The 15535-nt window shown below is 38.5% G+C and overlaps 1 protein-coding gene across 21 annotated transcripts in view; it reads right to left on the bottom strand.

Moving 5' to 3' along the window:
* Positions 1-1308: 1308 nt before the first annotated feature.
* The window catches only part of LOC103044542 (inter-alpha-trypsin inhibitor heavy chain H3), a 97548-nt gene continuing 83321 nt past the window's right edge, over positions 1309-15535 (bottom strand). For 7 of the 21 annotated variants that reach the window (XM_049471499.1, XM_049471506.1, XM_049471513.1 and 4 more), the window contains exons 24-34: positions 14132-14164; positions 12775-12792; positions 12590-12610; positions 12408-12425; positions 10412-10426; positions 8646-8714; positions 6489-6599; positions 5622-5796; positions 2174-2322; positions 1837-1912; positions 1309-1750 (exon numbers count right to left, since the gene is read on the bottom strand). In XM_049471499.1, the coding sequence (XP_049327456.1) occupies positions 1636-1750; positions 1837-1912; positions 2174-2322; positions 5622-5796; positions 6489-6599; positions 8646-8714; positions 10412-10426; positions 12408-12425; positions 12590-12610; positions 12775-12792; positions 14132-14164 (800 nt within the window). In that variant the 3' untranslated portion in view covers positions 1309-1635. Of the gene's footprint in view, positions 1751-1836; positions 1913-2173; positions 2323-5621; positions 5797-6488; positions 6600-8645; positions 8715-10411; positions 10427-12407; positions 12426-12589; positions 12611-12774; positions 12793-14131; positions 14165-14342; positions 14361-15273; positions 15355-15535 lie in introns of all 21 variants that reach the window. The other 14 variants (XM_049471501.1, XM_049471507.1, XM_049471511.1 and 11 more) reach the window with 7 other exon arrangements.

Raw genomic sequence — 15535 nt, 5'->3', positions numbered from 1 at the left:
GTTAAACTCTCCTGTAGTTTAATAACACCAGCAGCCGATCCGCGAGTAACACGACCTCTGAACTCACCCTCAGGGTTGGAGCCGTGGAGACGCAGACGAGTAAGAATCCGAACAGAGCTGCTACAGATTCAGCTCCAGCCATGATGAATTCAGCAGCACTGAGGTCTTTTTTTCATATTATTTTTTTATTGAACTGGCATTCGAAAGACAAGCATCTTTTTTTCATTATAAGCCCCCCCCAAAAAACAGACAAACAACCAGAAAAAAACACCCCACACTATCAACCCCACCACCCATCCCCTATACCCAACTTAAGCTGCCTTATGGTTACAAAAAAAAAAAAAAAGCAGGGGAGGTCATGTACAGATTTGGTTTACTTTCCCACACACTAGGATGTGCAATAAAAGTAATGTTGGAAGTTTACTCAGTCTAAGGTGATGTTTTGCATATTTTCAAAGTAAGATTTTTAGTTGATCCTCTAAGTGAATGCTTAATCTTTTCTAATTTAAGAAATAGTAAAAGGTCACTTAGCCAGTGTATAAATATGGGTGGGTTGGCCGATTTCCAATCTTGCAAAATTGTTCTCCTTGCGAGAGTAGAGAGAGTAGCAAAAGCAATGACTTCTTTCTCTTTGTTTTTAACTGGGCCAGCGTTTCCTAGAACCCCAAAAATAGTTGTTTCCAAACTGGGTTGCACATCAACGTCAAGTGCTTCTGATAAAAAATGAAAAGTACTTGTCCTGTGGACAGATTATCCTGATCCACCTGAGCTGTGGATCTCTGCAGCTCCTCCAGAGTGACCATGGACCTCTTGGCTGCTTCTCTACTTACTGCTCATCTTGAGGTTGTTGGATTAAATAGTGCTTTGTGAGATGTTCAATGCTTTGGGTATATAAGTGTTTAACACTTCTCCATAGCTTTGATATCTATGACCTGTCTGGTCAGTGTCTTCAGTCTTAATGATGCTGTTTCATCACTAATGTTCTCTAATGAACCTCTGAGGCAGAGAACAGAACAGGTGAATTTATACAAAAAAATAATAATACACACAACTGGACTCTATTAACTAGTTAGGTGACCTCTAAAGGCAGTTGATCACACTGGATTTTTTTAAGGGATATGTTGCTGTGTTCCTACATGGACTTCTAATTGCTTTTCTTTAAAAATGTATTTATTCTTTCCACTCTTCCATAAAGGCCAGATTCGTGTTGTCCACATCTATCAGTTTTCAGATTCTCTGAGCTGTGGATCTCTGCAGCTCCTCCAGAGTGACCATGGACCATGATCAATATTGTGAGAAAATGAGAAATTTTGAGATTTTGCCATTTCATTTTTTATTGTTACATTAAACTTTGTTCATTCACACGTTACCAACCTTATCCACAAACATCTTGACCAATTACTACTCTAATATAATTTGTGGTTCAGCTCTAATTTAAAGTTTACTGTAATTTACGTCATCCATCACAGAGAGATCACCAGTTCAAACATTAAGCGTAAAGCAGCACTACTCACACGTCTCTTTCTACAGTTTATACCAGCATTGCTTTCCAGCTTCTAACATTAAAGCATTTTATTTTCAACCAAAACTGATTCTTTTCTCTTTCTTCACTCTCTGGAAAAAAGGATGTTTTCTCTAAAGCTGAGCCACAGTGAAGTCAGAGAGCTCTCCCTGCAGAGCAAATTGCAGCCGTACCAGCCAGCATCCAACAATCGGGGCTGAAGAGAGTCTGTAGTCTTTAGCGGTGCTCCTGAAAATAATAAAACAACCGTTTACATTAAAAAACAGCACTTTACAGAAGAGCTGAACTGTAGTTTAGATATTTAGTGCACTTACAAGGATGCAGCCTCTTCCTGATCACTGATTTTGATTATAAATCCAGGCAGCTCCTCATACTGCAGGCTGGTTTTTGCTGGAACAACAGAAATATAACATAAATATACTTTGCAGCGGTGTCGTAATTAACAAAGCTGGACTGCTATGCACTGGAAACTCATTGTTTTTAGCCACAAATGCATACTGTCAAATATCAACTTACTGTAGTGAAAAAATAACCGCAATAATTTCTTTCACATATGTTTTTATAGCATATTTTTTCACCACATGTTCAAATGTTTGTGCACATTTTGTGTTAGCGACACAGACTGCTGTATTAGAAAAGTACATTTCTTACCCAGAATGCCCTGTAAGCTGCCATGCTTGGGTTGTTGACGAACAGCCGGCCAGAGAAACACATTTCCACCTTCCTTATGAAGGAGAATCACAACACGCACTCCTCCCAAAGTGACGTCCAGTTCACTGTCCCTCAGAATCACCGACACACTGCAGGAACGCATAACATCACATCACATCACATTACAAAACATCACAATGCATAACATCATATAACAAAACATCACATCACAACGCATATCACAACATATTACATCACATCACAACATGTCACATCATTACAACACAACACATCATACCCTAAAAAAATCACATCACAACCTATAACATCACAACACATCAAATCACATCACATAACAATACATCACATCATATCACAATGCATCACATCATATCAAATTACAGCACATCACAATGCATAACATCATATTAAAAAACATCACATCACAACGCGTATCACAATATATTACATCACATCACATGTCACATCATTACAACACATCACGTCATACCCTAAAACATCACATCACAACGTATAACGTCACAACACATCAAATCACATCACATAACAATACATCACATCACAATGCAATATCTTGGCAACGACTGGAAATAGGTATAATGGCGGGTTGTACAATTTCACCGCTAGCGTTTACGATGGCAATGGAGGTGATTATTAGGGCTTCTAAGTGGGTCGCAGGCGGGGAGAGGCTGCTTGATGGCACCCGGCTCCCACCAGTTAGGGAATTTATGGACGATATGACAACATTAACGCCCACGGTGCCATGTACCCGGCGACTGCTAGGGAAGTTAAATGATAATCTTAGGCTGGCTAGGATGAAAGTTAAACCGAGCAAGTCTAGGAGTGTATCAATCATTAAAGGGAAGTTGATACAAGAAAGGTTTATGATGGAGGGAGAAGTCATACCATCTATATTAGAAAAGTCAGTTAAGAGTTTAGGTAGGTGGTATACTGCAGCACTGAATGATAAAGAGCAGGTGGAAGGGTTGAGGACAGAAATGGTGGAGGCCATTAATAGAATTGATAAGTCTTTTCTGCCAGGTAAATTAAAATTGTGGTGTCTGCACTTTGGTTTGTTGCCTCGTCTAAGGTGGCCACTAACAGTTTATGATATTCCGATTTCTGAGGTTGAGAGGTTAGAAATGGTTATGAGCAAGGCTATAAGGACATGGTTGGGGGTGCCGCGTTGCCTTAGTAGTGTGGCGTGGTGTGGGAGAGGGATGCTGGAACTGCCGTTGACGAGCTTGGTTGAGGAGTTCAAATGTGCTAAGGTAGGACGTGAAATGCAGTTGTTAGGGTCAAAAGACAGGCTGGTTAAAGCAACAGCACCAGTGACTAGGTCTGGGAGAAAGTGGAATGCTCGAGAAGCTACTCAAGCCGCAAGGAGGGCACTGGAGCACAGGGATGTTGTGGGGCAGGTGCAAAATGGGAGGGCAGGATTAGGTTTAGGTGATTCTTGGAAAGCATTCGGCAAGGCCACATCACCAGAGAAAAGGTGTATGGTTACAGGGTTTATTTGTGAGCAGGAGGAGGAAGCAAGGAGAGCAAAAGCAGCAGGGCAGAGTAAACAGGGGCAGTGGATGAGATGGGAAAGTGTAGAGAAGCGGAGAATCACCTGGCGAGAGTTATGGGGATTGGATACAGGCCGTATAAAGTTTCTTTTGGGAGCTACATATGATGTTCTGCCAACGCCACAAAACCTTGCTCAGTGGGTGGGTGAGGATCCAAGTTGTAAGCTATGTGCAGGAAGTGGCACGCTGAAGCACATTTTGTCGGCATGTAAGGTGAGTCTATCCCACGGGCGCTACACATGGAGGCATAATCAGGTACTTAGATCTCTTGCAGGTGCACTTGATAAGAAACGGTTAGAAGTTAATAACATGCCCGTGGTAGGCTGCAGTAGGGTAATCAAGTTTGTGCGTGAGGGGCAGCATAGTGGAGAAACAGCACAGTGCTTGAAAACTGCTGGTAAGTGGGCTAGTGCACGAGATTGGAAGTTATTAGTGGATGTAGGCAGTAAACTGCAGATCCCGGAGTGCATTCTGGTTACAACCTTGAGGCCGGATGTAGTGTTGTACTCTGAAAGTAAGCAGATGCTGTATTTTATAGAGCTGACTGTTCCGTTTGAAGACGAGGTAGATGGAGCTTATGAAAGGAAAAGGCTGAAGTATACAGACTTGGTGGCTGAGGTGAGAGAGCGTGGGTGGCAAGCGTATATTAGACCGGTAGAGGTAGGTACTAGAGGCTTTGTTGCAAAGTCTGCCACAAGACTACTGTCTGAATTCGGAATTAGAGTGTGCTGAGGACAGTAGTGAAGGAGATGTCAGATGTAGCTGAAAGATCTAGTCAGTGGTTGTGGTTCAGAAGGGCTGAGGCGACGTGGGGAAGGGAATGAGTTTGTGCTTCTACAGCAGGCTTGGAGGGGGGTGGGTCTGGGACGCCAGACTTCACTGTTGAGCCTTCTGGAGGTGTCGTGGGCCTAATTCAGCGAAACACTGACGAAGGAAGGTGCCTGCCTGATGACCCCTGAGAAGAGCTTGCACTGAAGTTTGTGTTAGAGTTTGGATGAAGGGGATTGGTGTGTTCCTGCTGTTCTTGTAGTAATTTGTCTCATGAGTTTTTGCAGACGTCTGAGTACTTGGCAGTTGAGGCACGGACCATGAACATAGTTCGCTATGCTTCTGGATTCTTGTCGAGCCGGTATCAGATGGTAGTGGTTGCTGTGTTCTGCTCATGCAACTTATAATGTTATTTATTGTGTGTGATTGTGCTTAAGTAAGTGTGTTGTTGCCATAGTTAAAGGAAGTGAGCTTAGATTAAGGAGGGATTCTGTTTGTTCATTGGTTATTTTTCGGTAGGTCTGGATACTTGGCAGTTGAGGCAATGGACCATGAACATAGTGTTAGGCTGTGCTTCTGGATCCTTGTCGAGCCAGTATCAGACTGTGGTGGTTTTGGCTATTGTTGTTAGTTGAGTGAGTAGTAGATCCTGGCTGAGCCCTATGCATAACCCCAGCTGTTATGTGCAGGATTTGTCAATTTCCTGTATTATATTACTTATAACAACACATCACAACACATAATATCATATCCCAAAACATCACATCACAATGTATAACATCATATCACAACCCATCAAATAACATCACAACATATCACATCATACCCCAAAACATCACATCACAACCTATAACATTACAACACATGAAATCACATCACATAACAATACATCACATCACAATGCATTCCAACACATAACATCACATCCCAAAACATCCAAACGTATAACATCATATCACAACCCATCACAAAACATCACAACATGTCACATCACATTACAACACAACACATCAAATCACATCATACCACAAAACAGCACATGCATAACAACCCATCCCATCATCCCATCACATCCCATCACATCATACCCGTCTGCCTGATGCACGGTGGGTACCTGTCCCCAAACGAGCCTGAACGCTTTCTGACCATCAGAGAAGTTGATATCAGCGGTGCTGACGCTCAGGTGATGATCCGTTTTATAATGAAGTGCAATTTGATCGAAACCCGTCCCGGATTGGGTCAGCTCACCGCTCATAGAGAATCCTATAAGTGAGGAAAATATTACAGGAAATATTATTCTAATGTTTGTTCAGACTTTTCAGATTTTGTATTTGATTGAAATTTTGAAAATCGTGTATCATTTTCATTTTACTCCACAATGATGTGCAACTTTGTGTTGGTTTCTTACTTAAAATCTTAATGAATACATTTACAGGGTTTGGACAATGAAACTGAAACACCTGTCATCATTTCAGTGTGGGAGGTTTCATAGCTAAATTAGAGCAGCTTGGTGGCCAATCTTCATTAATTGCACATTGCACCAGTAAGAGCAGAGTGTGAAGGTTCAATTAGCAGGGTAAGAGCACAGTTCTGCTCTAAATATTGCAATCAAAAGCATACCACCAAGAAGGACCAACCACATACAACAGGATTAACTGTGGACACTGTAAGAGGAAGCTGTCTGAAAGGGATGTTCGGGTGCTAACCCAGATTGTATCCAAAATACATAAAACCACGGCTGATCAAATAACGACAGAATTCAGTGTGCACCTCAACTCTCCTGTTTCCACCAGAACTGTCCGTCACCACAATACATTATTGTGCTCTAAAACCAGGTGTTTCAGTTTCATTGTCCAACCCCTGTAAGTTTGTGTTTGTAAGGTGACAAAGCAATGTGAAAAGGTTGAAGGGGTATGAATACTTTTGCAAGCCGCTGCGTATCTTTAATGACTTACCTGAAGAGAGGTCCTTCAGAAGTAGGAGTTTGGAAGCTGAAGGAACGTCGTAGCAGAGAGGCTTAGACTGACCACTAGAGGAGGATAAAAACCTCACGGACTTCACTGCAGCTGAAAGAAAGAGGAAACAGACAGAAGAGCTTAGAAAACAACGGTCAAAGGCTACGTTCACATTACCAGGCTGAAGTGACTCAAATCTGAACTCAGATCTCATTTTTTCACTTTCATATGTGATCCTAACTCGGATACGTATCCTATCCATGGACTTTCGACATTAACGTGAACGGTCGAAGCTGAATTCATGCATCTTTTTGCTTTTACGCTTTAGCATTGGTGCAGCTGTGCAGTTATAGCTGCAAAAAAACAACAAAAGCAAACCGCCGAGGTATTTTAGAAAGAATGAAAGTTGGCCCGCTGTTAAGCAGGATTTATAATGAGATTCAAAGTTTGAACGCTAGGTTTCAGAAACGGGCCAAAGAGTCTAAAAGAGGAGAGGGTGCGCATTTCTAGCGCATAAAAACGGGGCAAAGAGTCTAAAAGCGGAGAGGATGCGCATTTCTAGCGCAGAAAAACGGGGCAAGGCGTCTAAAAGTGGAGAGAGTGCGCATTTCTAGCGCAGAAAAACAGAGCAAAGAGTCTAAAAGCGGAGAGAGTACGCATTTCTAGCGCAGAAAAACGGGTCAAAGAGTCTAAAAGTGGCGAGGGTGAAGTTGTAGCCCAGAAAAACGGGGCACAGAGTCTAAAAGTTGTTATAATTAAGGAGTTTAATATTAAGACACATCATGAAATTAAACATCAATTTGAAAAATCTTAGTTTACACAACACTGCCAAAGATAAAGATAGTTAATCATGTAAATGTAAGTAATCAGGAAAAAAATATTATTTAAAGTGGTATATTTCATTATTTGTTTTATTACAGAGTCTGTGGTCCGTGACTTCAAATATATTTCTCCTTCTGCCCCCCAACAAAAAAAGTTTGGACACCCCTGTTCTAATATGAGGGTTTTTTGTTGTTGGTAAAGAAGGAGGCGTTTATACAGGTATCAATGTGCAGCATGTGAAACGTTTCAGGAACAGATTCGTTCACATTACACACAGATACAGATCACTTACATTTACAGTGAATGTGAAACAACAAGCTAGACAAATCCTATCTGGCCAAAAATTCTGATTTTAAAAAAGTGGCTTATAATGTGAAGGCAGACATTTTTTTTAGATTAATAATATCAGACTAATATAACCTGAGTAAATATATACAAAAAACACATTTTATATGATGATTGCATTTATTAAGGGAAAAAATATCTAAAAACCAATCTAACCCTTTGTGAAAAAAGTTTTTGCCCCCCACCCAAAAAAAAATAATTAATTGTGATTAATCACATGTTTTGAAAAGCTGAGTTCACTACTAACCACAACCAGACCTGATTACTGCAATGTCTGACAACATGAAGCAGCTAAAATATCTCAAAATGCATCACTGAACATAAAACATGGTGGTGGTAGTGTGTGTGTGTGTGTTTGTGTGTGTGTGTGTGTGTGTGATGGTCGGGAGCTGCTTTGCTGTAATAGATGGAAGCAGGAATCCTGCTGTTTATCAGAAAATCCTGAAGGAAAATATCCGGCCATCAGTTTGTGACCTCAAGCTCAGGCGTACTTGGGTTCTACAGCAGGACAATGACCCAAACCCAAAGCACACAGAAGTTCCACCTCTGAATGACTTATAAATAAATAAAAAAAAACTAAATGAAGGATTTGGAGGGTCTAGTTAAAGTCTGGATGATTGAGATGCTGTGGATGGTTTTAAACAGGATGTTTATGCTGGAAAATCCTCTGATGTGTCTGAATTAAAACGATTCTGTAAAGAAGAGCGGAACAAAATTCCGTTGCCAGTTATTAGTAAAGCTTGATTGCAGTTTGAATAGTTTTTTTCCTTTAATAAATAAAATTATCATTTAATATTTTTTTATATTTAATCAGGTTATCTTTGTCTGATTTTAAAGTTTGTTTGATAATCAGAAAAATGTCAGTATGACGAAAAAGCAAAAAACAAAAGAAATCTGTAGAGGGCAAATACATTTTCATGCGTATTTAAGCAAGAGTATATAAACAGTATTAAAATGAACTTCATGAAATTTCAGGGCAGTTAAATGTACCTTTAGGGGGTGGGTTCCACAAAATGCTGCTGATCCTAGTCGGCATTGGTTGAGGTGGACTATCATAATCTATAGAACAATATCACAATAAACCGGACATCAGTCTCTAAACATTCAATAATACATTTTTAATCCACGTTGCTATTCATCTACACTCATCACCAAAATAAATAGAGCACCCAGAAGGAATCAACCAATGGAAATCTAGCCTGAAGAAATGCTATCAACAATCCACCCCTATCAGCACTATCAGATCAGGAGAATCTCTCACTATCTTTAATAAACTCCAGAAGACAGAGCTCTTCAAAGAGCACTTACTCTCCTAACACCTCTAACTAACTACCTTCTACTACCAGATCAGGAGAATCTCTCGCTATCTTTAATAATAAACTCCTGAAGACAGAGCTCTTCAAAGAGCACTTACTCTCCTAACACCTCTAACTAACTACCTTCTACTACCAGATCAGGAGCGTCTCTCACTATCTTTAATAAACTCCTGAAGACAGAGCTCTTCAAAGAGCACTTACTCTCCTAACACCTCTAACTAACTACCTTCTACTACCAGATCAGGAGAATCTCTCGCTATCTTTAATAATAAACTCCTGAAGACAGAGCTCTTCAAAGAGCACCTACTCTCCTAACACCTCTAACTAACTACCTTCTACTACCAGATCAGGAGCGTCTCTCACTATTTTTAATAAACTCCTGAAGACAGAGCTCTTCAAAGAGCACTTACTCTCCTAACACCTCTAACTAACTACCTTCTACTACCAGATCAGGAGCGTCTCTCACTATCTTTAATAAACTCCTGAAGACAGAGCTCTTCAAAGAGCTCTTACTCTCCTTACTCTCACTTACTATTTTCACGCCTTGCGCCCACGCTGTTACAATAGCATCAGATTTTAGGAATAAATCAACACTTATGGGCGTGGTGGTCTAGAAGTGAGGTGTGTCCTGGTGTGTTTCTGTCTTGGCAGTGGGAAATAATACGGGTGCACCACTGACTGATTAAAACCCTGACAACAGTCAACAGTCAGCTGTCCAATCCTACAGTACCTTAACCACGCAGGACAGCCGTGTGCACTGAACACCCTCAGTACATATACACCCTTGTTCAATAAACACACATTAACAATAAACAGAATAAAGAATAAAATAACATCAATGTTTCCTTAAATGAGCTGCTGGTGTATCTTCACAGTGTGAACGAGCAGGACAGTTCCCTCTGCTGAGACGCACAAAAGCACTGCACTGTTAAGATACGAACGCAGAAGGCAAATTTTTTGCACCACCAACTTGTAACTTTTTGTAAAATTTTCTGTCCCAGTCGCACCGCAATGTTTTTTTCTTTTGCAACTATTGCTTTGCTGATGAGTGTATAGTTCCTTTTTTACTAAAAAGCCATTAAAAATTCAGCAGCAATTTGATCAGAACTTCATTCCATTAATCACCATAAAATTATCCAGTACAGTACTGAAATTGATCAGTACACACTACTGAGAAAAATGATTTGAAAAATCACAAATCACACAAATTATGCTGGACATTGTCGCTTTCATGTACAAATCTTGTATATCAAAAATAGCAACTTTTTAGCAAATATTTAATTAATTTATCATATTGACTCGAATTGGGAGAATTGAGTTCATATTGTAACCAATTGTACATTATATTAAATTAAATGATTAAATTACATTATTTTATATTTAAAAGTTATTCGTTGTTTAGCTAGAATTACTGAAACATTACGGGTATGAAATACTTACCATCATAACCGTAATCTATGGAGAAAACACAAGAGAAAATGTTAAGTCATGTTGTTAAATAACACATAAATAAATAAATAAATAAATATTTATTGTATAATCATGAACACTATAACTTTTGTTGTAATATTGTGTATTACTGTTATATATATATATATATATATATATATATATATATATATGTTTTTTTTATGCCATGTACATTAATTTATGCCATACCATATGTCTGTCTCTGTTAAAGAGCATAATATAAAGTATTTCAGTATGAAAGCAGCATGTATCTCTAATGTGTAACTGTGTCCTGAATCATCACTACATCTCTGCTGTTTGTAACAAACCAAACCGTGTGTAAATCGGGTGTAAATTGGTAGAGTTGTGATTTTTATAGGTGTATTAAACACCTTCCTCAGTGTAAATGAATGCACTCGGGGCGCAGGGTTGCCTCCTCCAATATGGCGGCCTAAAGGATTATATCCTCTCAATGGATATTTCAAATGTGTAAGGTCTGATTCTCTACTCAATTACTGGGTCAATTACTGTATAGATTCTTTCTTTACAACTCTATTACTGTTTTAACGTGAGTATGTATGTTTGTATGTATGTGCATGTGTATGTATGTATGTGTGTATATATGTATGTGTATGTAGGTGTATGTATGTATGCAATTATCCTTACTTATGATTTTGTTTGTAACTTAGAGCGAAAGTACTGTATAACTGTATATAAGCCCCTATGGGCTTTCTCACTTTCCCTGCACATTTTTTTCCCTCACGTATGTAATACGCATCCCTGTTTGCTTCTACTTTAACATATGTGTGCAAAAAATTTAAAAAATCCAGTGGCTAAGAGCCCCCTAGGGGTAGTAAAAGGGATTCATGTCCAATCCTAACCTCAGTTATAGATAATAAGGGGGGTCCATTTAGGGATGGGCAATATGGCCCTAAAATAATATCACGGTATTTCATGTTTTTTTGCGATAACGATACCCTTGACGATATGACAAAACACTTTTAAAAAATATTTTAAAAATACACTATACACTGCAAGAAAAGAAAAAAAATATATTACTACATGCAATATAATAATGCACACCCTTAAGTGAGATTAAACAAATACAAGAATTTTATCAGATTTGTAACAGAATGATCCAAAATGTCATGATAATAACAATAAAGCACTCCAAATATCCCCATATATCCAGAATTAAAGTAAAATAAATTATACTACGCAGATATAATCTGTCTCTAGCAGATATATCATGGGAAATGGGATATATTTTGGCACGATATTTTAGGGTTTAATATCATTCACGATATTTAAAAATGTTGATATTAATGTGTATGATACGATATGGCACACCCCTAGGTCCATTACATTATTTTAGTTAAATACACTGAGAATTATGAGTTAATATTACCTAAATATATGTCCTGTTTAATCGACTTGCTGTTTTTATGTGGAAAAACTATCCAAAATATCCACAATTTTTTCACAGTGTGCTTAATCTGGCAACCTGTCAGTTAAATCAGTGAGTCTTGTCAAGACAGCAGGGAACATGATGGGCACCCCTGCCCCTCGTAGCCTGCAGGCGATATGTAGGCAAGCCATGAACATTATATCTGATGCTACACATGTGCTGTATCCTGAGTACCAACTCATGAACTCTGGTAGGAGATACAGTGTCCCTTTGTGTAGCTACAACAGGTACAAACTTTCATTTGCACCATTGTCAGTTAAGATGTTAAATAACCACAATGTTGTGGGTCTGTGTTAAAGTATAAAAATGTAGTGCACTGTAATGATATGTTGGCCATGTGTTGGCCAAGTGCCCCACTGACTGATTAAAACCCTGACAACAGTCAACAGCCAGATGTCCATTGCTGTCTGAACGATAGCAATCTGCATGATTGACGGCTCTCCTCTCTTATAGATCTTTAAAATAGGGCCCACATTTTTACATTCACAATACATTTAAAATAAGAGGAAATGAGCAGACCTGGGGATGCAGAAAGCACTGTGGAGATGAAACATATTCAACATAATTAGGAAATCAGAGCATTCCATACATATAAATAATTAAACTCAGGTAAACATGACACGCTTAATTAACCATAAAACTAAGAAGTTAGGAATATTTTCACATGCACAATATTTTAAAATAATAAGAAATGAGCAGACCTGGGGGTGAAAAAAAAAACCCTGTGGAGAAGAAGCATATTCAACATAATTAGGAAATCAGAGCATTCCATAAATATAAATAATTATCCTCAGGTAAACATGATAAGCTTAATTAACCATAAAACTAAGAAGTTAGGAATATTTTCACATGCACAATATTTTAAAATAAGAGGAAATGAGCAGACCTGGCTCTCGAGGTGGTCCTGTGGAGATGAAATATATATTCAACATAATTAGAGAACCAATATATATATATATATATATATATATATATATATATATATTTTTTTTTTTTTTTTTTTTTTAACATAGATACAATAGCCCTCACCACCAAACAAGCACAGCATGAAATAATATTAAAACAAAAACACAGTATCAGTAAAATCAGCTTTTACAAGCCCCAGACTAAAATGTATATTTCAGTTTGGGACAATATACTGCAAACTAAGCTTACAAACAGCCATATTGTACACTTAACATGATATATTTACACATTTAACCCGATCGCTAATGCTAATCGCAAATGCTAATCGCTAATGCTAATCGCTGCTAGCTTCCGCCTGCTAGCCTACAGCTTATACCTCACATATTTACACTCTGGATGTTTTAATAACCTTTTAACTCTCTTATTAACATTTTAAGCTCCTTATAAAACAGAAATATCAACTGAATTACTTATAATCTGTCTTTATCTGGAGCTTCGTTCGAATCTTTTGAATGAATCTTTTTAGGGAACTGATTCTAATGATTCAGTTCATCTGAAAGAGCTGCAGTGCCCATCACTACTAGTTAGCTTCTGTACAGCATTAACCAACTCCAGATAGCGGGTTTTTGTAGTCCTTGTAGAACTGTTAGAACTACATACAGGTGTGAAAGCAGGTCGCAGTGCTGGAAAGCAAGTCGCAGTTCTCGCGAGCGTTGGTCGCGGCCACCTAGGAAAACTTACAGAGTCTGGTTTGAGCTCAGAGGAGCTCCGGCACAGACACGAGATCACCGCTATTCCTCCTATTACACCTCAATGCAGCGCTGCAGTGAGTTTCAAGCTGTAATTTCACTTCTATAAAACATTTAATAATCAAGGAAATCCTAGTGTGCCTTTAAAAGTGCACTTTAGAAAAAATATTTTGCTATTTTGCTATACTCCTACCCATTTATTCATTGTGACTTGTAATTTGTAGAGTGTAAACAGTGTTTTTAATTAACTCCCTGTGCACTTTTAACACTTTCAGTGCCTTGTTTTAAATATCTAATGAAGTCTGGAGCTACTTTGAGTTTGTTAATGGTGTAAAAATAGTAACTCTATGCCCCTATCACTAGCATTGTAAACCTGTTGGGAGCATCGGCTAAAAGTGCTGTATTTGGGAAAGCTGGGGGAGAATGGAGGTGGCTGTTTGCCAAAGGTGGGCTGTTTTTTCACTACAATCCAAAACCGTTTTACAATGGAGTTCTCCTTTAAGCCAGTTTGTCCATTTCCCCTGAAAAAAGGAGTAAATTACACTCTATAATTAGAATTTTAGAACACAAAAGAGAGAGAGAACGGACCTCTTATGGTGTATCGTAATCTGCTTCCTCCACCTGATGAGAAATGTTAAATTCTTGATTCAGTTTCGTATAGTACACACAATCTCTTGTTTACAGTGATTTCCTTTTAAACTAATATGAATTAGGCTTAATTAACATGGTTGCCATGGTGTTGCTGAAGGACAGTATTTTACATTCTTAATATTTTTAAAATAAGAGAAAGTAAGCAGACCTGGCTGTCCATTGGATCCTGTAGAGAAGAAATATGTGTAACATTAGCAGATGTGTTACATCTTTGAGAACGGAGAACGGAGACGTGCTGTTTGACAAAAGTTGGTACTCATAACATTACATTACTTTACATTACATTTGGCAGACGCTTTTGTCCAAAGCGACTTACAATAATCAAGTACAAAAGTAAATTAAGTTAAAGGTAAAACATCTTTGGATAGGGATTAAAGGAGGTCAAAGGGAAATAATAGGATAGAGGAGTGAAGGAGGGGAAGAAGGAAATGAGGTTAGAAGTAGTTAGTGTGTTAGAGGTGTTAGGAGAGTAAGTGCTCTTTGAAGAGCTCAGTCTTCAGGAGTTTATAAAAGATAGTGAGAGATTCTCCTGATCTGGTAGTAGAAGGTAGTTAGTTAGAGGTGTTAGGAGAGTAAGTGCTCTTTGAAGAGCTCTGTCTTCAGGAGTTTATTAAAGATAGTGAGAGATTCTCCTGATCTGGTAGTGGAAGGTAGTTAGTTAGAGGTGTTAGGAGAGTAAGTGCTCTTTGAAGAGCTCTGTCTTCAGGAGTTTATTAAAGATAGTGAGAGATTCTCCTGATCTGGTAGTAGAAGGTAGTTAGTTAGAGGTGTTAGGAGAGTAAGTGCTCTTTGAAGAGCTCTGTCTTCAGGAGTTTATTAAAGATAGTGAGAGATTCTCCTGATCTGGTAGTAGAAGGTAGTTTGTTTTTTAATAAACAAACTAAAAATAGTTAAACAAATTAAAAATAGTTTGTCCTTTAATAAGATATTATATGCAAACATCAAGAAAATGCCGTTGGACCACAGAGGGTTAATTTTGAGCATATCATTTCACTGCCAGTTTGTCCATTTCCACTGAAAAATGTATTAAATTACACTCTATAATTAGAATTTTAGAACACAAAAGAGAGAGAACAGACCTGTTGCTCCTCCTGCATATCCCCTTCCTGCTCCTAATCTGCTACTTCCTCCTAATGAGAAATGGTGTCCATGATATCCTCCTAGAGAAGAAATATGTGTAACATTAGCAGATGTGTTACATCTTAATTTCTAGTGTAAACTGTGTTTTTAATAAACTCCCTGTGCACCTTTAACTCTCCCAGCGCTCTCAGAATTCTTCTAATGAAGTTTGGAGCTACTTTGAGTTTGTTAATGGTGTAAAAATAGTGATTTCCATCACTA

Source organism: Astyanax mexicanus, chromosome 24 (assembly GCF_023375975.1).
Source record: "Astyanax mexicanus isolate ESR-SI-001 chromosome 24, AstMex3_surface, whole genome shotgun sequence".
NCBI lineage: Eukaryota > Metazoa > Chordata > Actinopteri > Characiformes > Acestrorhamphidae > Astyanax > Astyanax mexicanus.
Note: the sequence above shows the minus strand (reverse complement) of the source record. Positions and strands in the feature narration are given on the sequence as shown.